Here is a 26,554-nt window from a genome sequence, read left to right as displayed (position 1 = left end):
TATGTCTCTTGCAGGGAAGTGGTAAAGTTACCCCCAGCTGAGAACCACTGGTATAAGTGATGTGAGTCTATGATTCGAGTCTCACATTCTCTAATTACAGTAGATCAGTGAAATTCCTGGAAAAAAAAAAACAACAACAACATCTGTGACAGAAGTGTTTTCTATCTGGTCTTTGCCAAAATGTGGAGCAGCTTTCCACCATGAAAGAGTTAATATTATATGAGCAAGTTATCAGTCTGATGAAGCAACATCAACAACAAATGATGAAATTCCTTTAGTACATCATGCCTTGGAAATAGCTTGCATTTCCTATTGGAAACTTGTTAAAATCATATCCATTTACCATAAGTTACAAAGCATGTTGGACACAGTATACTGTAAGTTAATCTCAAATGATTTAGGAGTAAATGTGTTCCAGATTTGATGAGCTCAGCTCAAGCAGTAGGCGTCTCTTTTCCAAACATTTTCATTCTCAAGAACTGACATTCAATTCAATAAGTATGTATTGAAATGTGTAATATGAGAGGACTTTAGAACAGTCTGATACTGCTCCCATCACCCAGTCCAGCAGAAAAGCAGTGCTCAGAAGAGTGCCCAGGGAGCACTCTTCTGATGTGGCACCTCCTGCATTGGTTTGCAAGATAGTATAGAAAAGCGTGCCTTCTCCTTCGCCGCGTCAAGCCCTTCCCATCCTGTGCCAGCTGTGCCCTCCCCAGTGAATAAATGTTACTAAACATGATGTCATGTGTTTCTTATTTGATTCTTTAGTCCCAAATGGGCTGGTTTGCAGTTTTGGCAGGGACCTCCACTGGCCTGTTCTACCTGACGTCTGTCGGCTTGATGGGGTATTGCAAGTCCAAAGGGGGACCGTTTAACCAACTTGTGTTTCTGAATCTTCTTCACTTCTCACACACATACCAGTAGATTTTAAAATGCAAGGTACACTGCTGATAACAATCACAGGAGGGGCCTGGCACGGTGGTTCATGCCTGTAATCCCAGCACTTTGGGAGGCTGAGGCAGGCGGATCACCTGAGGTCAGGAGTTCGAGACCAGCCTGGCCAACATGGTGAAACCCCATCTCTACTGAAAATACAAAAAATTAGCCGGGTGTGGTGGCGGGCCCCTGTAATCCCAGCTACTTGGGAGGCTGAGGCCGAGGTTGTAGTGAGCCAAGATTGCGCCACTGCATTCCAGCCTGGGCGACAGAATAAGACTCCATCTCAAAAAAAAGTCACAGGAGGGATCGGCTTTGATACAGAGATAAAGAAAGGGTAAAAGAGAAACATAATAGGCTCCAGAATCTTCACTCATCTGGTTGCTATTTATTGTTCCAGGCACTGGCAGTGTAACTATGATGAAAACAGACAGTGTCCCGCTTTCCTGGAACTTGCAGTCCATTGGGCAATGAGACAAGTGGACAGGCCCTGTTATAATATGGTACCAAGGGTGCCAGAAGGAGGGAGATGGGGATGCCATGGGAGCACTTGGGAAAGCAGCCCAGCCTGGAAGGGCGGGAAAGTCAGAGAACGCCTTGCAGAGGAAGCGGTGCCTTATTAATTAGGACATGAAGGATACATCGCATATCAAAGAGGAAGGGGAAAAAGTGTTCAAGGCTATGTTCCAAGGCCCGAAGCAGGTGGAGGAATGGAGTCTTTGAGGATCGGAAAAGTTGGGCGTGTTTGAATAGGAGAGCTCAGACAGGAAGAGTGGGAAGTAAACAAGGAGGAGGAAATGAGGATGCTTCTCAGGATGCTGACTGGAGCAACTGGGTCACCGGCAGTCCCATTTACTGAGATGAGGAGCCTGGGATAAGTGGGTTTGAGGAGGGTGGGGTGGCAACAACTCAAGTTTTTCATCCGCCATTAACTCCATAACATGGGAATGATTTTTTTTTTTTAATGTTTTTGAAGAATGTCAAAAGCTAATGGAAATTTGAAAAGTTAATTAGCAGCTGTAAGTAATTTCGTTACTGTAGGCTATCATGACATCCTGCAAATGTACTCGGACTCTTAGGTTCTGCCGATTTTATTTTTCATCCAGTAACTAGTTCTTAGTTTTGATACTTAGCATCATCTTAGCGCTTAAAATTGACCAATTTTGTGCCTGAAGATTAGGTAACCGTGAGTGCAGCAGTCTAGTGACTTGATTGAAGGTTGTATTCTGGCTTATCCAACACTCCTGTGCCCTCTTCCTTAAATTTCCTGTGCCCTGATGGGAGTTTTTATTCTCATGTTGCGTAGACTCATTCTACAGAGCATATATTATTTTTTTTAGATGGCTAAAGAAAGGCAGAACTGGTAAGTATGAGGGGACAGTCTGTAGGCAGGTGTATGCTATTACAGAATTTGAAGAGGTGCAGGCCTCAGTCGAGGAAAGTTGCTGCATGGTGAACATCGTGCTCTTTGATGATGCTGTCATCCAGAACATATGAGGAACCAATGTGATTGTGGGGTCAAGGAACTGAGCTTCCTGCTAACCATCCCCCCAGCCACTGCCTTTCCTCATGCCCCTCATAGGCCTGAAATAGCCAACAGTGAGCCTTGTCAAGTACTCCTCGTTAACTGGAGAGCAACCCAGCAACTAGGGAGCATCCCAGCTTACGTGCCTCCTTTTTTGTCTCTGGCAGGAATTTAGATAATGGGCTGTGTGCAATGTAAGGATAAAGAAGCAACAAAACTGACGGAGGAGAGGGACGGCAGCCTGAACCAGAGCTCCGGGTACCGCTATGGCACAGACCCCACCCCTCAGCACTACCCCAGCTTCGGTGTGACCTCCATCCCCAACTACAACAACTTCCACGCAGCCGGGGGCCAAGGACTCACCGTCTTTGGAGGTGTGAACTCTTCGTCTCATACGGGCACCTTGCGTACGAGAGGAGGAACAGGTAAGCCCCCAAAGTCACGGAGTGCGGAGAGGGGCCGGCCGCCCTTAACTCTTTTGGCAATTGAACATCTGGGTTCCCATCACTTCCCTTTGACTAGGGGTTTCACATGTAAGTTTCTAATCTGTCTCCTTTACTAGATGAGGGGCTGTAAGAAAAGCCAGAGCTTGATGTACAAACAAAATGCTTGGCTACAGGGTTGCAAGGTGCCCCAAGTTGCTGCTGTCTGAGGATTCTGTATGGGTTAATGAGCTACCACATCCTACTGAGGCACTGTAGGTTAATGACTCTCAGCCTCGCCCGGCTGGTTGGCACAGAAGAACTAGGGCAGCCTTTTCAAAACACGGATGCCTGAGCCATGTCCCAGTCTTTTGAATTAGAGGCTCCAGGACTGGGTCTGGGTGTGTGTATTTTGAGTTCTCTAGATATTAATGTACTCCTTCTTCCCACCCACTTCTTCCTAATCCTCAGCCTATCTTTCTCTTTCTCTTTTTCTTTCTTTTTTTTTTGAAGTTTCCTTGTGTTTCATACCACAAGGCTATATTTTGCTGCCATGTGTATTTGCTGACTTAGCTAATACTTTGTAAAATATCTGGCATACATTCTCAGACATATGTTTTCCAAAATATTTGTAAGTTATCTCATGCATCCTTAGTCGTCCAAATTTTCTCTGAGTATGTGAACCGTGGTAACTAGATATTTGACATTATTTGTTCCAAAATTACTTTGTTTATTGCAAAAGTTTGAAAGAACACAGCATCGCTCAGCTCATCTGGCAGCAGATGTCTTATATAAAAGTTTTAAAGAATGCGGTATCTTTCAACCCATCTGGCAGCAGGTACCTTTTCACCTAGGGAGGAGGCACTACTAAGGCATTAGCAAGTATTTTTTCCCTCTGCACTCAACACACATCAGTGTAGTTGTATCAAAAGGCCTGACCCTGAGCCTTTGGACATTATCTACTTCTCTTCTGCTAGCCTAGCACGCTCTGCCCAGTAGAAGTGTTTATGTTCACCCTCATGCTGTGGTGACTCTAGCTTTCCTTTCAACCCAGGCCTTGCATGGGTTGAATACGTGCTAAGTACCTTTACCCATCCCTCCCACCTTCCACAGGCACCTGGAAAGGAGAGATGCAGACAGGCAGTTTAAGGCCATCTGTCTTCTGGGGATGCAGGAGAAAAAAAGAGGCGAAAACACACACCCAACACAGCCCCCATCGTTGTGCCTACCGTGAGAAGCATGGGGGCTTTGCCAGCCTAGACTGTTAATTCTGCTGACACAGCCATTATCCTTGTTCATTCATTCACGAGTGCTGGATATGGACCCCTGTGTCTGCAGGTATCATTCATTAAAGTCACTAGAGAGGGCCACTTGTGTTGAGCATGTGGGTCTCCACTACAGTCAGGAGCAGTCTTCGTCTAAGAGGCTACCTGATCCCTTATAACATTTGAAAGTTAAAACACAGTACCCCCAAATGTTGGCAGATTTTTCTGCCTTGAATTATTTGGTTTTAATATATGTGCATGTCCTTTCTCCCAACACTGCCTTCAGTCCTGTAGGGCCAAGAACAATGTCTGTGTTTCTCTGTAACCTCCTTTGATTCTCCCCTTGGTTCCCGGAACATGGAACAGAAAAGCCCTCAGTGAGAACTTGTCAGCTGATGCAAGGAGATAGTGGGATGCTGGTCTTCATGTGCCATGCCTTCCATACAGTGGAGCTGGCTTGTCTTCATTTTTAAGTTGTTTTTAAAGAAGGGAATCTGGTCATGGAGTGTTAAATAAGAATAGGCATGACCTTACAGGCATCCACATTTTTGTTTTAAGCCAATCTCTTTTCTTACCTTTCAAAGAAACCTAAGGAAAGAAAGACAGTTGCCAAGTGAGCCTTGCTTTGCATGGTCAGACCTCTGAATGCTAACTCTCCTGAGGAAAGTCCCACTTGGGATGGGGCAGAAAGACAAGCCCCACTCCTCTCTGTGGTCCTTGAATAGTGCCATGACACATTTCTTCCCTAGGAACTACCTACACAGCAAACTGGCAGCTTGGTAAAAAGTGGGCTCTGGCCAGGTGCAGAGGGCTCACACCTGTAATCCCAGCACTTTGGGAGGCTGAGGTGGGTGGATCACTTGAGGTCAGGAGTTTGAGACCAGCCTGGCCAACATGGCAAAACCCTGTCTCTACTAAAAATACAAAAACTTAGCCAGGCGTGGTGGCAGGTGCCTGTAATCCCAGCTACTCGGGAGGCTGAGGCAGGAGAAGTGCTTGAACCCAGGAGGCGGAGGTTGCGGTGAGCTGAGATCACGCCACTGCACTCCAGCCTGGGCGACGAGAGTGAAACTCCGTCTCAAAAAAAAAAATTTTAACTCTCTTGATCATATAGGTATCTTTTTTCAATCTGTACAGAAGATCTTTCATCATAATTTTTTTATAATTTAATGGCTATCTACTATGTGATGTTTAAATATTTTTTTTTAATGTGCAGAGGTTATGTTTCCCACATCTTACCCAGACGACTATGGCACTTAGTTAGACATTTCCAGCAGCAGATTGCCTCTCCCCTCTAACCGAACTATCACATTTCTGTCTTAACTAATGCAAAAATATCAAGTAGTGAGAGACCCAGGTTTATAACTGTGCTAGGTACACAGAGGCTGCTGCGTTCAGCCTGGACTTTCACAAAGCAGTAATATTCCAGGGAGCATATAACCAGTGATACCACAACTTTTAAAAACTAAAATAAAAACACATTTGTCTTATGACTATGTAATTTTCACTAGAATCTACACTTCTCAGAGCAGCAAGGACTTTAGAAACTATGAAATGTCACTGATATTTATCATCAAATACAAGCATAAAATGTAAGAACTAAAAAATACTCAAAAGAAATAACTGCTTAGCCCTAGCTCCTGAGCTAGGAGGATTTGGTCTGTGGAAACAGGGAGGGCCAGCAACCTGTTCCAGCACAAAAGAAAACAGACTGTGAGGTAGATAACTGATCATACACAGCTGACCAGACAAGTACACAGTTTTGGAAGACAACTTAATTTACCATTGCTTTTAAGACATACGCAATTGCCTTAATAAAAGAGCTTTAGTAACAGTGAATTTTCTTATATGTACTAAAGTAGAAATAGCTGTGTATTTATGAATCAGGAATTTCATAGTTTCAAAATTGGTTTTCTTTACACTCGAACACTTGTAGTGACGACGTAAAGTGTGGCACCGCTTGGATCCAAATCTTCCTTCATGCTGTTTTGTTTGTTTGTGTGTGTCCATACATCAATTAAAATTATAAAACCTAAATTTACAGTTTCTGTGGGTCTGGAATCTGCGAATGCTTAGTTGGGTCCTTCGGAATCTCTCACAGGCTGTAATCAAGGTGTGTTGGCTGGGCTACAGGCATCTCACAGTTTAGCTGAGAATGATCTGCTTTCACATTCATGTAGTGCTGGCAAGATCTGGTGCCTCGCTGGCTGTTGGCCAGAGCCACCTTCAGTTCTTGGTCACGTGGGTCTCACCAGCATGGCGCCTTGCTTCATCAAAGTACACAAGCTGAAGTGGCGATAGAGAGAGTCTGCTAGAAGGGCAGAAGTCACCATCTTTTGAAGCCTAGTCACTTAAGGGACTGCACATTCTGTTGAGTAGAAGCAAGTCGTTAGATCCAGCCTACACTCAAGGGGAGGGGCTTGCACGAGACATGAATCCTAAGAGGCAGGAATCACCGGGGACTGTGTTAGAATTACGACTATTGGGTTGAGCATGGTAGGTCACATCTGTAATCCTAGCACTTTGGGAGGCCAAGGCAGGAGGATCGCTTGCACCCAGGAGTTCGAGACCAGCCTGGGCAACATAGTGAGACCCCTGTATCTATTTAAAAAAAATATATATATATATATAATATATATGCGCCTAGTTATATGGAGGAAATCCTAGGCCAAATGACACTGGATATTCTCTGCTGCTGCTAGCAAACTTCTGCAAAGCAGGAAGGGCCTCTCTAGAGTCAGCCAGATGAGAGGACATAGGGTGGATGTGAGGAAGAGTGAGTGCCACAAGACAGTGTGAGGAGAGGTGAGTTCAAGGTAGAAGGAGGACAAGGGAGAGGGTTCCATTTTCAGCAGGGCTGAGCAGCACCAAACTGCAAAACCAACTGCAGATGCCGAGAGCAGTACATCCTCTAACTGGGGTGAATACTACAGAAAGAGTCTTCTCTAAATGTCCCCAAGCTGCAGGAGGTGTTTCCTATTACATTCTATATTACTGTTTTACCAGGAGAAAGGGTGGTCCATTTTACCCAGAACCTAACATAGGCTCCAAGTGGAGGAGAAGACGTGACCAGCAAAGGATGTCAGTAACTGCTGCAGAGCCCTGCAAACCTGAACCCTGATGCTGACGCTGCCCTTTTGTTTGGGACGTGATTTTCATATCTCCCTGCTCCTCAGCACTCATTCAAAGCTATTACAGAAAGAAGCCCTTCAGCTGCAGGTTTTTATCAGACCCAGTAAGGCTTCCCTGCAAAGACCAAGGCATAGACACAGCCCTGTGACTGTGGTTTTGACACATTGATTACAGCATCTCATCACGTTATTGGTGCTGACTAGATGTGGATTGTGAGAATGAGATTTCAGTGAAGGTTTAATTTCTTGGAGTGAATTTCCCCTTGTGTCATAATCTCCCTTCTTGTGAATTTCGTTTTGGCAGGAGTGACACTGTTTGTGGCCCTTTATGACTATGAAGCACGGACGGAAGATGACCTGAGTTTTCACAAAGGAGAAAAATTTCAAATATTGAATAGCTCGTAAGTTTGGAGAGGGAGGAGAAGCATGCATACCTTTCAGGTTGGGAAGGGGTCTTGCATTTCTGGTCTGCACCTCTTAAGATGTGTGAAATCCTAAAAAAACAGTCGCTAAATTCACTAGTTTACAACAATATACTATGAGAAAAAGAAGAGTCAGTGACACAGTGCAGTATTTTATGGCACTGTGTGTCCAAGGAGATTTTTGGAGAGTACCAAAAATACCAGCACAGTCCATGTTTATTGGTTTTGGTTTAGGTTTAAAGGTTGTAAAATCACCAGCATCACTCTCCATAGCCCTGAGTGTTTCTACAAACCTACAGTTTCAAGTGATTGGCACAAGCCTTGGCTACCCGCATTTCATGCTCTCTGCCTTGAGATTTTCTTCACATTTCACATGTTACACTAGCTAAGCCCTCACTTGAGGCTTACAACAAGTTCTTTGTTTTATAAACTGCTAAACATTTCATTGGTGAAGCCCATGGAGGCGTTTCACTGTAATGAAAATTTGGGAGTGACTGGAATCTTTTGGAGCCAGAAGAAGTGATTTCACCCACTCATGAATGAATATGCTGTATGGTTGTTTAACACTGGCCAGGAGGAACAACAGTTAAACAGGCAGTGGGGGGATTTCATGAGTGAGGACCACTCACTTTTCAAAGCCTGCATTCGATACCTCCATAAGAAGAGTAAACACGGGTCAGATTTTCTTATGGTTTATAAATACTTCCTCTGTTAGATGGAGGCAGTGTGCGCAGATGAGCCCTTCAGAAAAAATCTAGGCTCTGGAGAAAGTGTCGGGTGGTTCCACATCGGCACGCCAGGCATCTCCAGCGTCCTGTGAGTGCTCCCAGTGGTTGGGAAAGAGTGCCACGCAGGGGCTGAGGGGCACACCAGGAAGTTCTATGCCACCAAGTCTGGTTGCTTCTCCTCTGCTGTCTGAGCAAACCAGATTCCATGTTGGCAGAAGGAGTTGGAGCCAGGCTCCTCAGCTTTCCCAGAAGGATATGCCAGAGGGAGTAAGACGCAGCTCTGGTCACACTGCACATTCCAGGAAAGAGGAGTGCTGATTGCCACAGGGACCTCCTTCAGGCCTGCAAACTGCCTCCTTGGAAAGCCCACCCTTCCCTGGAATGCCCCCTGGCTCACAGAACCATGCACTGAGGATATGCCGCCTTTCAACAGCAAGAACTGAATACCGCCATAAAGGGCCGATGAGTCTCTTCCAGACATCAGAAGGCACAGTCTACATAGCCACAGGGTTTTCAAACATATATTGGGATTGTCATCGTTAACAAAGGTGTGGGGTGGCTTTTTTTAACTCTTTATTGGAATACATGCAGAATAGTGCACATATCGAAAGTGTCCACAGTGGTGTTGCACAGCAGTGTGAACTGCTTACTGCTGCTCAACTGTACACTTAAAAATGAGTAAAATGATACATTTTATGTTGCCTGTATTTTACCACAATTTTCAAAAAGTGTACAGTTTGTTGAATTTTCACAAGCTGAACATGCCTGTGCAGCCACCACCTAGGTCAAGAATAGTGTCACCTACTCCCCAGGAGTCATCCTCCTGTAGCCACAGGAAGTTTTTAAAAAAATAATAAACAGCTGTCATTCACTGAAGCCTCCTGAAGTACCAGCCATGCGCTAAGTTACAAACGTTCTCATGCATTTTTCCACAACTGCCTGAGGTATGTATTGACGTCATCTTTTGACATCTGAGGAGCCAGAGGCCCAGATTAGGAAACTGCCCCGGAGCACGGAGCTGGCAGGTGGCAGAGCCCAGGGTGAGGTGCAGGGAGGCATCCTGAGAACAGTGTCAGGTTTGATCTGGGAAAGGCCCAGGTACTTTATCAAAGGGGAGGGGACCCTTCAAGTGACAGGAAGGTTTGGAGAGTTGACCGGGGCTGGGGAAGAGAGGAGCGGGCTTTGATCCTCTCTGGGTATACCTCCTTGCTGTTATTTTGCTGCTTGTTGGAGTCCATTAACTTTGAATTCTGAAGTCCCCCGCCCCTTAGCCTCCCCTACATGCCAAGGTTGATTAGAAATTTCAAGACTGTTTGTAAACTTTCAACTGCAAGAACCACGGACTAGTAGGAGCACAGACCCAGCTCTCGGGAGGCTTTGTCCACACTGCACGTGCGTCTGTGCATCAGGCCGGAGGGCGTTGGAAAGTTAGTCCCTGCCAATGTCAATCCCATGGCTTCTTCCTTTGTTAATCTGGAAAGGATCTGCAATGTCACCAAATTGAAATTTTAGAGAAACACTTAAGGAGGATCCAATCTGTCTCAATCTCTCTTTTGTGACTTCCCTGCACGGCCTTTGATATTTACAGAGTCCTTTGAGCCTCCAACCCTGTTCTTGTAGAGGAAAATATTACAAAGGTTCTCTTCCTCTTAATGTCCTTCCTTTCTGCCAATGGAATTCCATATCAGTGGAATTTTAAAATGCCCTTTCTCAAGGTTATAGAAAAGAAAAATAAGGTTTGTGTAACACGACAATATCCTGAAGTCCTGGGTAATAACAGGGAAGAGAAAATTGTGAAGGAAAAACAAAGCAATAATATGGAAGCAGATGGCATGTGGCTCCTCCCCTCCCCCATTCTCTCCCGCCTCTGGCTCTGGTCCTCAGAGGAGAGGGAGGAATGGGGCTCTGTTCTGCCAGGGCAGCTGCCACACCTCCTAGTGTGTGTCCTCCCACTCCCTTCCCTGGTGGGAGCCCTGGTGGCATTGGAGGCCACAGGGCTGGCTTTGTTAACGTACAGCATACACCATGGGATGTGCATGTATGTATGTACCCAGAGGCGGTGTTCCCGCTGCCCAGCAAGGGGCAAAGGTATTTCATTGACCTGTTGTAAGAGCTCAGTGTCATGTATTAGGACATTATTAAATTTGAACCCATTTTGCAAAATATTGAAGTTCATCCATTTTATTCCCTGTTTTCACATTTTAAGACTAGTCATTTACCATCTAGGAACAGTGACTCTATAAATGTAATACGTGTTTTACACAGAGTGGAGTAGTGGTCACAGCTGTGGGCAGGTTTTATTTTTTCTATTGTGATAAAAAAAAATCCTGGTTTAGAGCCCCACCCAAGCATTTGATAAAACTGTTACTGACATATTCTCTAAAAATCAGATGGGTAGTGACTAAATTTACAAAGAATCCAGCATTTATAATAAAAATGCTATGCTACTGAGCAGATCAAGGCTGACTTCTGTTGGCAAATAACTACTCCCTGGCTCCAAGTCTCTAGGGCTCCCAGCTCCTGGACCCACAAGCCTGTGAGCAATTTTGGGGTTTGGGGGTAGGCTCTTTTCACGGTGTGGAGTGTGGTGGGGGCACAGAATCTTTTAACAAGTCTTTAAATCAGAGGAACAGAGAGAGCTGTTATAAAACCTTAAAAGCCATTCTAAACCAGCGCCAGGCTTTAAATCATATATTTGAATTAGAGCAAGATAACAAAGAATATCTCACCAAGTGTAAATTAAAGAAAAATCTGAACTATAAGAACAGTTTAAAGAAATACAGCTTTAACAATGCTAATTACCCATAGTAACTCAACAAATAAAAGATAACGTAGTAGAGATCCTATTTTCCTAAATCAATGTGAATATAGAGTATGTCTATTTATAGGTGAGTTGGTGCTTCTAGGGTATCAAAAAGATGACTTACTCACTTGCTCAGAGGCTCTTGATGAATATTTTGAGTCTGTACCAGCCTCTCTGGGCTCAACATGTGAGGTTCACTACATAATAAACATTGAATCTTTGTCACCTTATGTCTCCTTTGATGAAGAAGACAACCCTGGAAAGCCTAGAAAAAGAGAAATCGGCCGGGCGCGGTGGCTCAAGCCTGTAATCCCAGCACTTTGGGAGGCCGAGACGGGCGGACCACGAGGTCAGGAGATCGAGACCATCCTGGCGAACACGGTGAAACCCCGTCTCTACTAAAAAAAAAATACAAAAACTAGCCGGGCGAGGTGGCGGGCGCCTGTAGTCCCAGCTACTCGGGAGGCTGAGGCAGGAGAATGGCGTAAACCTGGGAGACGGAGCTTGCAGTGAGCTGAGATCCGGCCACTGCACTCCAGTCCGGGCGACAGAGCGAGACTCCGCCTCAAAAAAAAAAAAAAAAGAGAAATCAAGGATTTTATCTTTCTCATGAGTAGCTGAAACCCCTTGTGAGATTAACAGGGTCAAGTGAGAAAATAATGAATTCTTGATTCATGACTTTAGAATGAGCTGATAATTGCATTCTGATCTGTGCTACACTATTTCGGTGCCTAGACCAAAATGAGATAGTTAATGCTAGGTTTGAATTGGAAATGACTTCATTAATGCCAGATCACCTGAATAAGGCTGGGCTTGTCCCAGCCTGCAGCAATATGGATTGGCTTCCCGCCCCCATTGACAGTCTCAGATACCCTAAAATTGATGCTAGCCATTTTTTTCTTGATTTAATTCAATTAGAACTAACTTGATGAAGGTTATCTTGCATTAAAAAACAATAAGCCTCTGCTACAAGCACTTAATTTTTTCCTCGCCATTTTGGAGCATTTCCCAGGCTGGGCGGGAGAGGGTGGAGGGGGAAGAGCGGGTTATTGTTACTTTTTATGATGAAATGTCTCCATCTAGTGGAACTTCAGAGCAGTAAATGCTGTCAGTATATTAAAGTGAAGATTATGTCTCCAAAGCCATTTCCTTAAACACATACAGTGTTTAAAGAAAAAAATAAACTTCCACATATGTTCTTAGATGATATCCTTACAACTGTATGTATTCCTTTTGGAAGGCATAGAAGTGAGACCAGTACAAACTGTTAAGATATTAACATTTTTAATGTCATGATTTGAACCTGAGAGGGGTGCTTACAATAGGGGAGCAGCACAGTGCAGATCCCACCCAGCTGGTAACGATCTAGCTCTTAAGTTGGGCGGTGGGTTCACGGGGTTCGTATATGCTGTACCTATGTTCTTCAGTGTGTGTAAATGTTTCCTAACAAAGATCTAGACATGAACTAAATTTAAGATTATGAATAAATCTAGACATGAACTAAATTTTATGAATAAAGAACTTTCTGAATATGAGTACTGTACTTTTGGTTGATTTGTAATAGGGTAAAAAGGAGAGATTAGGAAACTAATTGAAACATAAGGTTTTAAAAACCTTTGCCAGCACCTTGGGTTTTTTGTGGGCTATTCTATTCCTTATGCCACCAAACACTTTTCCACAACATCACCCGCAGCACACACTGGCTTGTCACCTTTATTCTGTTGCTCTGTTCAATCCTGTCTGGAGGCATTGCTCACTGCTCACCTTGCTTAGAGTCCAGCTTTAGAGAGCGGCCTCTGGAATAAGGCTTGAGTTTCATGTGGAGGCTGGTTTTTCTCTACCTGATTAAATCCGTCTGGGGAGCATCTTTACCATGGCCAAAAGCCAACACATTCTTTTGCGTGGCTGAAAGCTTTGACACAGAACCCAGCCAAAAAAACGATTTTTAAAAAAATGCCTGGAGTTTCGCTTGCTGCCTCCAAGGACCAAAAACGGAGGAGGAGAAGGTGCCAAGCCTCAGGAGATCAGATTTGCTGGGAGGTCTGATTTGCTTGAGGGCAATCATGTCCTTGACTGCAGGCTGGTGGAAGGTTCTGCAGATACTCAATGGATGTCAGAGCCACAGCGCCACATCCGTTGCCTCTCCGATGTTAATGGGATGAGGTACACAGTCCATTCCTGCTCTTTGTCACAGGTAGCCCTGTGTGAATCTAAGCAGACGAACTTGAACTGCTTAATTTACTCACTGGCTTTAAGATGAAAGTAGCTACAAGCTTCCCTTTCACCTCCTCTGAGAGCTCCCAGGTTGATACCACACTGCCATGCTGTGGCACGGAGCCTAAGGCAGTGCAAAGTGGCATGACTAAAAATCTCACTCCCTTGCCGAGTTTCTGTGCGTCCCCGTGCGAGCACACGCAGCCACACCCACCCTCCCCACTTGCCCGTCAGCCTCAGGCCAGTGCTCTGGATATTTGATGGAATCACCTCAGATTGAAAATGCCTGGGGAAGGCGATCCTACTCTAGTCTTCATCATTCTACCTGCAGAGAAGTGTCTCCCCATTGTTTTGAGAGCAAGCCAGGCACGTGTTTAGAGCGTGCCTTCATCCCTCACCAGACCTCCTAACCTCCCAGTGTTCGGATGTTAAGATTTTGAATGTCATGATTTGAACCTGAAAGAGAGAGGTGCTTACAATAGGGGAGCAGCACCGTGCAGCTCAGATTGGCCTCAGACCTCCTAACAAGCTTCCCTTCCCAGATGATCTGCAGCTAACATGTTTTACTTAATTCGGCTGAGGCCGGGTTCCTTTTCCCTCTGTCCAAGTTGAGGACACTAACCAAGCAAAATGCCCCCTACCAAGGGAGACCTCTCCTGGCCAGGGTCCCACATTCTTAATTCACAAAGAAGACGAGACAAGCATGGGCTCATCTCATGGCTGACTCGAACAAAGAAGACAAGAGACAAGCGTGGGTTCATCTCATGGCTGACTCGAACTGGAACCTTCTGACCTTCATGGGGAGGCTATGTTGGAATTCAGGGTAAAGGAATAGGTGGGAGAAATCAGGTGGCAGGATAATTAGGTGACAGTTATACACTTCAGACCACAGTGAGTCTGTAACTGCAAGCTGTTGAAATGGTCAACATATTTACTTTTCTTTTTTCTTTTTTCTTTACAGGGAAGGAGATTGGTGGGAAGCCCGCTCCTTGACAACTGGAGAGACAGGTTACATTCCCAGCAATTATGTGGCTCCAGTTGACTCTATCCAGGCAGAAGAGTATGTTTCGTTTTATTTTCACTGAACTACTTGATTTTAAAAGTTGGTTGCCACAATAGATTGCCGTTAACATTGGGCAGGAGGGGGAAGAAATTCACAGCAGTGATTAAGGCTGAGTTTTTCAGGCTTTCTGCCCTGATTTTTACCCTGTGTAATGCTTGCACTGTTTTTAACTTAATGTTTTTCCTGAAGCCTGCTCGCTTATTTTGAAAGAAAACTTTCTATCAATATCCTAAATGAAAACTCAGTAAAACTTGTCATAGATTAAAAGTAGCCATAAACATATGAAATGCTAGCTAGATCATATATTATTGCCGACCCAAGTTTCTAAGCCCGCAGTCTGCTCCCTCTGTCGGGGAGAGAGAGGAGAGAATAGCAAGTAATTGCCAAAGATGAACCTAAGATTATTCTCCTAAGCGTGATCAGAAATATTAAAACAGTGCTGAAAAGACATCTCCTATGCCCGGTAAAAGTGACTCATACACAGTGTGTCCCCCCAACTTGGGAAATACTACAGGGATTTGGAACCTCAGTTGGCTTCTTTGATAGTAAATAGTGACGAGCAGTTATTTGGCGCAACTGTTCAACTGGTAGCAGTTTAGGAAGGTGTTCAGTAGGCTGAAGGGATCTAGAAGGGATAACGTTTCTGCCTTCTCCTGACCCGTGGGATTAATGGGCGCTCCCAAGGGGAAGAACTGCCAGTGGCTGTTTGCCAGCTCTGACTTCTGAACTGAGGGAAGGAGAGATGGAGCCATGATTTCCCAAATGCAGGAACTTGGCCTCCTCCTGACACCTTGGGTCTTGCCTCTCTAAAAGAGAGTTGAGAAAAGTCAGTCACCAAGCCCAACTTTTGGCTCCGATATTTAATTTCACCATGGATTTGTTTAAGCAGTGTGGAGAGATGGAGCCATGATTTCCCAAATGCAGGAACTGGGCCTCCTCCTGACACCTTGGGTCTTGCCTCTCTAGAAAGAGAGTTGAGAAAAGTCAGTCACCAAGCCCAACTTTTGGCTCCGATATTTAATTTCACCATGGATTTGTTTAAGCAGTGCGAGGGGGATTAGACTCCACACCGTAGCCAAATCCCCAGTTGGACTGTTCTCTTCTTTAATTCCCTTGTATTTCCTCTAAAAGGATCTGTTTTGTTTCTCACTCTCAAATACTCAGTGGTTCTTAGTTGTTTTTTCTCCCAGTGACTGTGTTTCATCATCAGTGAATCAAGGTATTTGTCTTTAATTTGTATTTTAGGGCAGATTTGCAAAATTCTTTGTGTTCTTTTAGAATAAAAAGTACCACCAAAATGTAGCATTACCCTGATTTAACTGGGAATTTGTCAGCTATATATTTAAGTTATTTTTATAATGGTCAACTTTTTAAATATTTTGTTTTTAAACAGTATTATTTTTTAAAATAATGCCTTTGGTTTTACATATGTAATTAACTATTATCTTAAAATACTATTGTTTTGGTGCAATCCATTGTTCTAACAATTCTTTCTTCACCACTGTTTTACACAGCATTCTGATTGGGTTATGGGTACAAACCCAGAAAGCCATTTCTCACAAATAATTGGCGTAATAGTCTTCACACCACCTAGTGCTAGATTAAGGATTATTGCACATTTTGGGGTTTCTAAAAGTCACTGAGGAGCTAACACGCCGTGTCTCTTTTCTTCAGTGAAGCTTAATTCACAAAAGAATTTGACAGTGAACTCATAATACCTATATTCAAGCATAATGAATTGAAATTTCATTTTAGAATCTGGATTCTTTCACAGTTAAATATTCTAAAAATGGTTCCCACACACACATTCCAATTGAATGCTCCAGCATTCTCCCTTGGGTTTGGGGAGCACCTGCTGCTCATTCAGCACCTAGTGCTGAAATAGTAACTAACAGCCAGGCTTGGTTAAGGCTTGCGTATGCAGGGGGAGGATATAAGGCAAATAACAAAAGTCTTGAGGTGACTTAATGTGATGCCTCCTAAAGTGGCACAGAGTATCATTAGTTTGTTCAGGGATAATATATTGAAATATCTGCAACACCAAGTCATTTTAAGGGCATGCTTATTGACTGAGCACAGATCTCAAAGGTGTACAGTAACCAGTCCTTACAGTTGTGCCAAGGAAAAGATGTACAGGGCCAACCGTGATGGCTCCCTCCTGTAATCCCAGCACTTGGGAGGCCAAGGCGAGAGGATCAGTTGAGCCCGGGAGTTTGAGACCATCCTGGGCAACATAGGGAGACAGTCTGACTCTGTCCCCCGGCTAGAGTGCAGTGGCCCTGTCTCGGCTCACTGCAACCTCCACATCCCTGGTTCAAGCAATTATCATGCCCCAGCCTCCCAAATAGCTGAGATTACGGGCACATGACACCATGCCCAGCTAATTGTTTGTATTTTCAGTAGAGTTGGGGTTTCACCATGTTGGCCGGGCTGGTTTCGAACTCCTGACCTCAGGTGATCTGCCTGCCTCAGCCTCCCAAAGTGCTGGAATTACAAGCATGAACCACCACTCCCAGCCTCTACAAAAAAATTTTTTTTAATTAGCTGGTGTGATGATGTGCACCTGTAGTCCCAGGAGGCTGAGGTTGGAAGATTGCTTGAGCCTGGGGAGGTTGAGGCTGCAGTGAGCTGTGGTTATGCCACTGCACTCCAGCCTGGGTGACAGAGTGAGACCCTGTCTCAAGGAAAAAAAAGAAGAAGAAGAAGGTGATGTACACAGATCACAATCCAGGTGCTTGGCAAATGCCTTTACTTATCCAAGTTCTCACACCTGGGGGAAAACGGGCATTTTTCTCAGAATTCTTATAGGTAGGAAGTTACTGAAAATACTGTTCCTTTATTCATATCATATCTATCTATTCTGACTTTTTTTAATGCTTGTTAATTATCTTCATATACATTGAGACTGTTTTGTTATTTCCCAGCAGTTAATAATGCTCAGATATCAAGAGATTCAAGAGTTTTGTTTGTTTATTTGTTTGTTTTTGAGACAGAGTCTCACTCTGTCACCCAGGCTAGAGTGCAGTGGCATGATCTTGGCTCACTGCAACCTCCACCTTCCAGGTTCAAGTGATCCTCCTGCCTCAGCCTCCCAAGTAGCTGGGGTTACAGGCGCATACCACCACACCCAGCTGATTTTTTGCATTTTTAGTGGAGACGGGGTTTCACAGTGTTAGCCAGGATTGTCTCCATCTCCTGACCTCATGATCCACCCGCCTTGGCCTCCCAAACTGCTGGGATTACAGGTGTGAGCCACCATGCTCGGCCTTTTTTTTTTTTTTTTTTTTTTTTAAAGACACAGCCTTGTTCTGTCACCCAGGCTGGAGTACAATGGCACAATCTCAGCTCACTGCAACCTGGGTCTCAGGTTCAAGCAATTCTCCTGCATCAGCTTCCTGAGTACCTGGAATTACAGGTGCCCACCACCACACCCAGCTAATTTTTGTATTTTTAGGAGAGATGAGGTTTTACCGTGTTGGCCAGGCTGGTCTCAAACTCCTGACCTCAGGTGATCCGCCCACCTCAGCCTCCCAAAGTGCTGGGATTACAGGCATGAGCCACCGTGCCCAGACTAGAGTCTTTTAAATAAGTGTGGAAAGGGTCTCATGCAGTTGCCATTTCAAATCAAGGTCTTAGATTTCTGGTTTTTTGCATACAGATGGCGGTTTTAACACAAACCAGTTCTGGTCATGTCTGGAGGGGAGGAAAACAACCCACAATTCAAATCTGATTTTTTTTAAAGAGTGAAAGAGATGAATTAGGGATAGAATCCCGGGTAGATTGAAAAGGAACTGAATTAAGCTAGAAAAATACATACAGGGAAAGGCTAAGGACCAAATTGGAGGTGAGGGGAATTCATGGGCAGAAAAAAAGCCTATGCTGTTGCATTTTGTAAATGACTATTACGAAGTATATTCTTTCCTTGATCTCATTTAAAGGTGGTACTTTGGAAAACTTGGCCGAAAAGATGCTGAGCGACAGCTATTGTCCTTTGGAAACCCAAGAGGTACCTTTCTTATCCGCGAGAGTGAAACCACCAAAGGTAAGATAACGAGCTGAAGAAGTTGGCTTGTCATTCAAATCTGTGGATTAGTCAGAGGGGATGAAAGGCTTATCTCTAATGTACAAGGATTTTAAAATGGCACATATCCTCCCTGCCTTGTGAGTGGAGTCCTGTTTTCAGTCTTCCCTCCAGGCTCTAGAACTGCAGACAGCACCAAAAGAACTACAGCGGCTCCAAATCAAGACCTTCCTCCTGCAACAGGCTAGGGGCTGCTTCACTCCTCCGGGCACACCAGATCATAGAATTTTCAGAAGTCCTTTAGAATTTCCATTTTCTGAAACTCTTAGTTCCTCAAGTGCCAGTCATACGAGTTGTTTTGCTTCCCTTTTGTTTTTTAAATAACTGAGGACTTCACTTCTCTTCCTCCAACTGTTGGACTTTTCATTATTTAACAACTCATTACAGCCCACAAGAGGAGATAGGTCAAGGAAGAAAAGAGTAGTGGCCTCTAGCTTAATCCACCAGATGATCTGTTCCTGTGGAAAGTGTTGTAAAACAGAAACTTGAAGCTCACTTCTAGAGAAACAAGCCTTAGATTTCTTTTGCACATGCCGCCGCTGCCTCCCAGTATGCGCCTGGGTAGGGAAGACAGGGAAAGCAAACTCAGCCGTGGTCCTTCTCTCTGCCCTGGAGGGAAGGAGTGTCGGAATTGAGTCTACGCTGTATTATGCAACAAGGGTGACTGAACAGTGTGTTTAAGAAAAATATCCAGGACGCTTTCAGTCTCAAGGGCAGACTTATTTTACTGCTAATATCTTCTGACCTTTGCAGAACATCAAGAAGCATCTTCTTCCTGTTACTGAGTGGAGATGCTGTGTGCGTGTGTACGTGTGTGTGTGTCCTTGGTCATTATTAATCAGAGTCAAGAAAATGAGGCCTAAAAAACAAGCTAATACTCTAAGCGACTGGAGCTGCTAACGCTTTGCTTGTTTACCAGGTGCCTACTCACTTTCTATCCGCGATTGGGATGATATGAAAGGAGACCACGTCAAACATTATAAAATTCGCAAGCTTGACAATGGTGGATACTACATTACTACCCGGGCCCAGTTTGAAACCCTTCAGCAGCTTGTACAGCATTACTCAGGTAACCTCAATCCTAACTGCCTACTAACCATTTGGATGCTGGAGGGAGTGGATAGGCCCAGGGCAGGAAAGTGGAAAGGGGTAAAACGAGTTATGTACAAAATCACTCCTAGGATATGTTTTCTTTGCCAGCCCTTAATGGTGGGACTTGGCTGAATAGGTTCTATTGCTGCTCTTCTACTGTAGTTGTTATTATTAGTTCCACATGTTTGTCCAAAGATCCTCTAATATTTTTGTTTCCCAAGTAGAAAGCAATAGGTTAAATTGTAAAAGTTGTTTGTCTTTTCATCTTCCTCCTGAAATACTTCAAGTTGTCTTTTCCCATTCCTCTCGCGTTGCATAGGAGGAAGGAGTCTCTTGGAGGGCGCTTACGTGGGGACTCCTACAAGGAATACTGTTTCCACCATCACTTGATGCTCAGCACTGTTGCAGGAATAGCTGCACGTACATTTCATTCTCATGCAAGCCATTTATCTTGTTTCCCACCAATACTGCTGTTTCCTAACTAGACTTAGACTTACACGACCCATAGCTCTTAGATCTATGACGTCTTCTTGTTTTAAATTAAACTTTTAAAACGCACATCAGTCTCTGTCCTAACACCCAGATATCACCATTATTTTTTTGTTTCTGAAAACATATAATTATTAGGTGTGCAGTTTATACATTTTATCAAAGACTGTGGTTTTATGTGCAATTGTTAAAATGATTGCTTTCTTTCCTAGATTAGCAAGTATTATATACCACCATATAATATATGTTCACATGTGCCTAGAGATACAGGTGCACGTGTACAGACACATGTCTATATCCTATTAAGCCTAGAGGTTTTTTTTTTCGTGTGACCCATTTCTCCATTTTCTATTGTTCTCCAGGACAAAGGCAAGACTCAAAAAATAGTATACGATTTTCCTCTACTATTGCTCTGTGCACAATCATTGAAATATGTATGTATAATTTTTGGCATGAAAAAGCAATCTTTCAAAAATGACAATAAGAAATGTCTGTTGATCCCTGGCACTAATGAACAATAGAACATATTAACAGCACTTGCAGTACTAGTTGATTATGGCATTGGCTAACTTGGTTTATGTGGATGCTAATGAAACATTTGGGAGAAACGGAACCGAATATCTCCCTGAGTTAGGAAACAGCAGTATTGGTGGGAAACAAGATAAATGGCTTGCATGAGAATGAAATGTACGGAACCAATATACTCAAAATGCCTGCATGTTGTAAGGATTTTTCAAATGCTGAAATATATTTCATTACAGCCAAACATCAGCAGGACCCCCCGGGTTTGGATCATTTGAAAATACTGTGTTCGAAAGGGCACCTTAATAACATTGTAGAGCTGGGAGGAAAGGGGAGATGTGAACAATAGACACTTTTTTTAATCTCGGGGAAAAAAAATCCATCTCACGTTAGACTCGTTTTTATATTGGCTTTCCCTCTTCCCTCTTTCTCTCTCACACAATAAAATGCCTTTGAAATATTGCCACATAAATAATTTCCTACCTAAACATCTCAGAGCCTGATTCCATCAAAAAGAAAGGAGTAAAAAGCAAGTTACAGCCCAGCAGCACACCTGCTTTCCCTGGGTCCGGGGGCTGCCGGGAGGGAGCGGGAGGGAGCGGGGGTCTGTCCACCTCCCAGGGCAGGCTCTGTCAGCTTTTGTCACTCCCTGATTTCTTATTCTTTGTTACCTTTTTTCGCCTGACTGATTTTTACCTGGCATTTAAGTTCTCCTTAGCACTGCCAGACTCTAAAAGGTTATATTCTTTTTAAAAAAGAAGAGAAAGAAAGAAGACAAATAGAAAAAATCCTCCGAGTGATAACTACTTTTTCCCTTCTTTTTTTTTATAAATAATACATTTTTTCACATCTTGAATTTCTGTGAATTTTAGTTTCCATTCTTTCTCGTTTCAAACCAGACACCTAAATTATACATTGAAGACTGTTAAAAGGTGGGTTTTTTTTTTTTTTTTTTAATGGAAAATACCAAAGCAGCAGCCCAGGAGTATCTGACTTGGTGGAATGGAATCAGTTAGAAAGCCAAAGAAATCACTAAAAAAAGTGACTTCTTTTTTTCCCCATCACTGATAATCTTCAGCCTTACTAGTTTATGACAGTTTAATGTTCAGTAGAAGAATCCTCCACTAAAGTTATAATTTTAAATATAGTCTTGTAGACAGATCCCTAATCTCCTGGGTAATCTAGATACTAAAGGTGGGAAGAACAGTCATGTTGACATTCTTTAATCCAAAACCACTTTTTGAAATTAGTAAGGATGTTTTCAGCATGCCCAAAAGCATGTTATGAGCACATTGAGCTGAAAACGTTTTTCTTAGTGAGTACAGAAACCAAAGCAGCCTGTGTGTGTATCTATGTATAGACTGTATTGTACCTGGGCTTATGGAGTAGTCTACATTTAAAACGTTCTCCATTCTACCTCCAATGAAAATGTGTCTGTGTGTGGCGTCTGATCTTCCACCGTGTGTGTGGTCGTCCACTGGTGTAGCGCTGTTTAAGGAGCGCTGTGTGCTGCTGGTGTTCCACGATGTGTGTGGTCGTCTGCTGGTGTAGCACTGTTTGTGGAGCACTGTGCGCCGCTAGTGTGGGTTTACACTTAGGAGTGTTGTCATTACATGTGTTCTGCTCTTCTCTCCCTCTCCTGCCCCTGCCCTGCTCCATCAGAGAGAGCTGCAGGTCTCTGCTGCCGCCTAGTAGTTCCCTGTCACAAAGGGATGCCAAGGCTTACCGATCTGTCTGTCAAAACCAAAGATGTCTGGGAAATCCCTCGCGAATCCCTGCAGTTGATCAAGAGACTGGGAAATGGGCAGTTTGGGGAAGTATGGATGGGTATGCTGAGACTCAATTACTCTATTATTAGCTTCCCCGTTTGGGAACTCCCAAACACCAAAGATGGAAGGTGAAAATAAAGACTGTGTGACCGGGAAGAAAGTTTGAATTCCTAATAGTGGGGAATAATCATTTCAATTTTGGTTTTAACATTCTGGAATTTCTAAAAAAAAGATAGTAAGTGGGCAAAGCTGGCAAATGGCTCAAGTTGTACTATTACATGACTCTCAATTCATAAACCAGCAAATGGTCCAAGGAATGTTCCAGCTGCCGTAAAATGTCTTGCTCTTCATTTCCAAAAGTAAATATTTGTTGAGTGTCGTCCTAACGGGCAAGTCACCTTCCATCTTTCCTAGTGCATGCGTAATTATGGATTATAAGGACTGTGTTTTCTTTATTAATTCCCTTTCCTGTAGAGAAAGCTGATGGTTTGTGTTTTAACTTAACTGTGATTGCATCAAGTTGTACCCCACAAACTTCTGGATTGGCTAAAGATGCTTGGGAAGTTGCACGTCGTTCGTTGTGTCTGGAGAAGAAGCTGGGTCAGGGGTGTTTCGCTGAAGTGTGGCTTGGTAAGGCAGAGGGCACATTTTGTTTTGGCTGCATCTCAAAGCCGATTAAAAGGATGGTTTTGAACAAAAATGCACACACAGCCACTGGGACAAAGACACTTAACCTGGATAACTACATGGGCACAGGCCATCCAGATTTTCAGAATATGCTGATACCTTGCTGTGCTCATCTGTCCTACTTCATGTGGTTAATTAAGGCACCCACAGAACAGGAAACCAGTACACTATGAATCTGGTGTTTCCTCTTCCTAAGAAATGGGAAGGTAAGATACTGTATATGGGCAGCCATAAGAAAGATTGTGGGCATTTTGCTCAATGGGCCTGGGTTTGAATCCTTACTAGCTAATTAACGACGAATAAGGGCATATTTAACTCCTGTAAGCCTCAGTTTTTTCTTCTGTAAAATTGGAATGATACTTTTTTGTTGTTGTTGAGACGGAGTCTTGCTCTGTCGCTAGGCTGGAGTGCAGTGGCACGATATCAGCTCACTGCAACCTCCGCCTCCCGGGTTCAAGCAATTCTCCTGCCTCAGCCTCCCGAGTAGCTGGGATTACAGGTGCCTGCCACCACGCCCGGCTAATTTTTTGTATTTTTAGTAGAGGCGGGGTTTCACCACGTTGGCCAGAAGGGTCTCGATCTCCTGACCTGGTGATCCGCCCGCCTCGTCCTCCCAAAGTGCTGGGATTACAGGCATGAGCCACCATGCCTGGCCAGAATGTTCTTATTTTATAGGATTATTTTTAGGATTACATGGGTTAATATGTTTAAAGTCCCTTGCAGATAGTAGATACTCAGTAGACATACATACTTCTCTTTATTTGATTGTCATTGATAAGGCTGGCTGCACTGGGCCTTTGTAATTTCTTTTATAGCCCTTTTGGGTCAGTTGCAGCTTTGCTTAGAAACAATTCATGGATTTAGGCCCCACTCAAAAACCTGTTTCAGTGAAACAATATTGATACTTACGGAATCCTCCATCTTCCTTCCTCAGAACTCGTTCAAAACAGTATTGATCAGTACCCTTTGCTATGTGTGGGTACAGATCTTTAGGTGTAGTCTGCATTAAAAGAGTTAATACAGGTGGCCGGGCGCAGTGGCTCACGCCTGTAATCCCAGCACTTTGGGAGGCCAAGGCAGGCGGATCACCTGAGGTTAGGAGTTCGAGACCAGCCTGACCAACATGGAGAAACCCTGCCTCTACTAAAAATACAAAATTAGCTGGGCATGGTGGCACATGCCTGTAATCCCAGCTACTCAGGAGGCTGAGGCAGGAGAATCGCTTGAACCCGGGAGGCAGAGGTTACAGTGAGTAGAGATCGTGCCATTGCACTCCAGCCTGGGCAATAAAAGCGAAACTCCATCTCAAGAAAAAAGAAAAAGAGTTAATACAGTTAAAGCACTTAAAACATATAGCCCAGCAAGTGATAAGTACTACAAAGATATATGTAGGTATGTAGGTGGATAAATAGGTAATAGACAGACATACACATATATATGTATGAGTTAGCTAGTTTAATAAATCCCAGCACTTTGGGAGGCCAAGGCAGGCGGGTCACCTGAGGTACATCACCAGAGAGAGATGGACTTTATCTCAAATATCGTAAAATATATGACTCCTTCTTCCTCATTCACCCTCTAAAAATAGAGGATTTTAGTCAAATTACTCACACAATCACAGAGAATTGGACCCTGTAAGAAAATTTGTTTTCAAATTTTACAGATATCAACTTTAAATCATGACATATCCTGTTCACATTTTGTTTCCCGATAAACACAACACGACATGCCCAGCAGAATTGGGATGGGTGTCTATGCGATTAATGAGGTTTGCATTACAGAGGAAGATCTTAATGTATTTAAAATTTTGGGTGCTGACTCTTAAATAGCAAAGATCACCTATAAATTGCCAAATTTCCCATGAATGCTTAGTGGGCAGATATTTTATGAAGTTTAAATGAACTTTTCTTTAAGCCACTTGTTTTTTCATAATTTATATTTTGTAGGTTGCATGTTGTAATTGTATGAACATGTCTTTAACAGGATAATAAGAACTCCAATTTACAGAATCCTTAAATTCCAAAGTCAGTTATATTAAATATAAAAATCTTAATTTAAAGCAGTCTTCTTTTTCAAATAGAAAATAATCTAAATTAGCAGATTGTTTCCCCTTTATACAGTTATTCTTCAGCATCACAGGTCTAATAATGGAATACACATAGAACCTAGGTGTGGTTTTGTTTTTTTAATGCTGGGGCTGAAAGAGACCCAAAAGATAATCCAATTCCATTCCTGTATTTTACAGATGAGGTTAACTGATGACAATCATAATCCAGGCCTTGCCTTCAGATTTGCTAGATTTTTTTTAACATGCTAAATTTAAATATCTCTGTTCCCTCTCAGCTGCTGTTTAATTTCCCCTGTCTACCTACCTGATAGAAGCCATTGTTCTTGTGGCTAGCCATCAGTAAAGCTGAGGAATTTGCCTTACCTGGTTGAAGTATTGGCAAGCAGACTGTGAGCTCCTTGCCAGTGCTTATCAGCACGCTCGGCACACCTGTGCAAGGACTCGGTCAAGTAACTTGTCCATTGCAGACATTGAAAGTCTAAAGGTAATTTCCATACATCCTCATGTGGTGCCATATTTTTAAATGGCACACCCCATAAACTCAAATAATCTAATTTCTTCCATGCCCACTGTACTCCCTAAGGGACAGCTATTAGATGGCCAGGTCTGTTCCAAGCCCTGGACTTTCATCACTGTAAACAGCGGTCCAGAGCTTTTGGTATAAATGTGTAATCATACGACTGCACCAAAAAGAGACAGAGTGGTATATATCAAAATTTAAAAACATTTTAATGAATTATAAATCTTAATATAGCCATCCTTGCCATCACCATAAAGAAACACATTTTTTCTGCTAAAATACTTGACAGAGTCCTTGCAATTGAATGTCTTTGTTCAACAAAAACCGTATTAAGTGTTTTAAATTTAAAATCTAGTTATATGCAAATAGCTGGTGGTCAAAACCCTCTTTTTCCATCAAAAGAAGATGTTTGTTTTGACTTCATGTTCTGGGATGTTTGTAGGTACCTGGAATGGAAACACAAAAGTAGCCATAAAGACTCTTAAACCAGGCACAATGTCCCCCGAGTCATTCCTTGAGGAGGCGCAGATCATGAAGAAGCTGAAGCATGACAAGCTGGTCCAGCTCTACGCGGTGGTGTCTGAGGAGCCCATCTACATCGTCACCGAGTATATGAATAAAGGTTGGGCAAAGCCTCTTCTGTCTCCAGCATACAGTGCCTTAAGGGGTTGTTTGGGGGAGAGAAATGGAGGCTTCCTACTTGCTTCTTTTCTAGTTTCTGCCTGGGTCAAGTATTCCCATTAGGAACCACCAGTTATGCACTCATTAATGAAAACATTTTTAAAACAGACTAGCCTTGAGTTTGCCCCACCCCAAA

The 26,554-nt window shown here is 43.4% G+C and overlaps 1 protein-coding gene across 8 annotated transcripts in view; it reads left to right on the top strand.

Moving 5' to 3' along the window:
- FYN (FYN proto-oncogene, Src family tyrosine kinase) overlaps positions 1-26,554 on the top strand; it is a 210,226-nt gene that overhangs the window by 148,268 nt on the left and 35,404 nt on the right. For 5 of the 8 annotated variants that reach the window (XM_033234320.1, XM_033234319.1, XM_033234324.1 and 2 more), the window contains 7 exons: positions 2,629-2,886; positions 7,584-7,680; positions 14,408-14,506; positions 18,448-18,551; positions 19,510-19,659; positions 22,356-22,520; positions 26,180-26,359. In XM_033234320.1, coding sequence (XP_033090211.1) covers positions 2,640-2,886; positions 7,584-7,680; positions 14,408-14,506; positions 18,448-18,551; positions 19,510-19,659; positions 22,356-22,520; positions 26,180-26,359 — 1,042 coding nt within the window. In that variant the 5' untranslated portion in view covers positions 2,629-2,639. Of the gene's footprint in view, positions 1-2,628; positions 2,887-7,583; positions 7,681-14,407; positions 14,507-18,447; positions 18,552-19,509; positions 19,660-22,355; positions 22,521-22,936; positions 23,093-26,179; positions 26,360-26,554 lie in introns of all 8 variants that reach the window. The other 3 variants (XM_033234326.1, XM_033234327.1, XM_033234325.1) reach the window with 2 other exon arrangements.

The sequence above is a fragment of the Trachypithecus francoisi genome, unplaced genomic scaffold (assembly GCF_009764315.1).
Source record: "Trachypithecus francoisi isolate TF-2019V2 unplaced genomic scaffold, Tfra_2.0 Lachesis_group15, whole genome shotgun sequence".
Classification (NCBI taxonomy): Eukaryota; Metazoa; Chordata; class Mammalia; order Primates; family Cercopithecidae; genus Trachypithecus; species Trachypithecus francoisi.
Note: the sequence above shows the minus strand (reverse complement) of the source record. Positions and strands in the feature narration are given on the sequence as shown.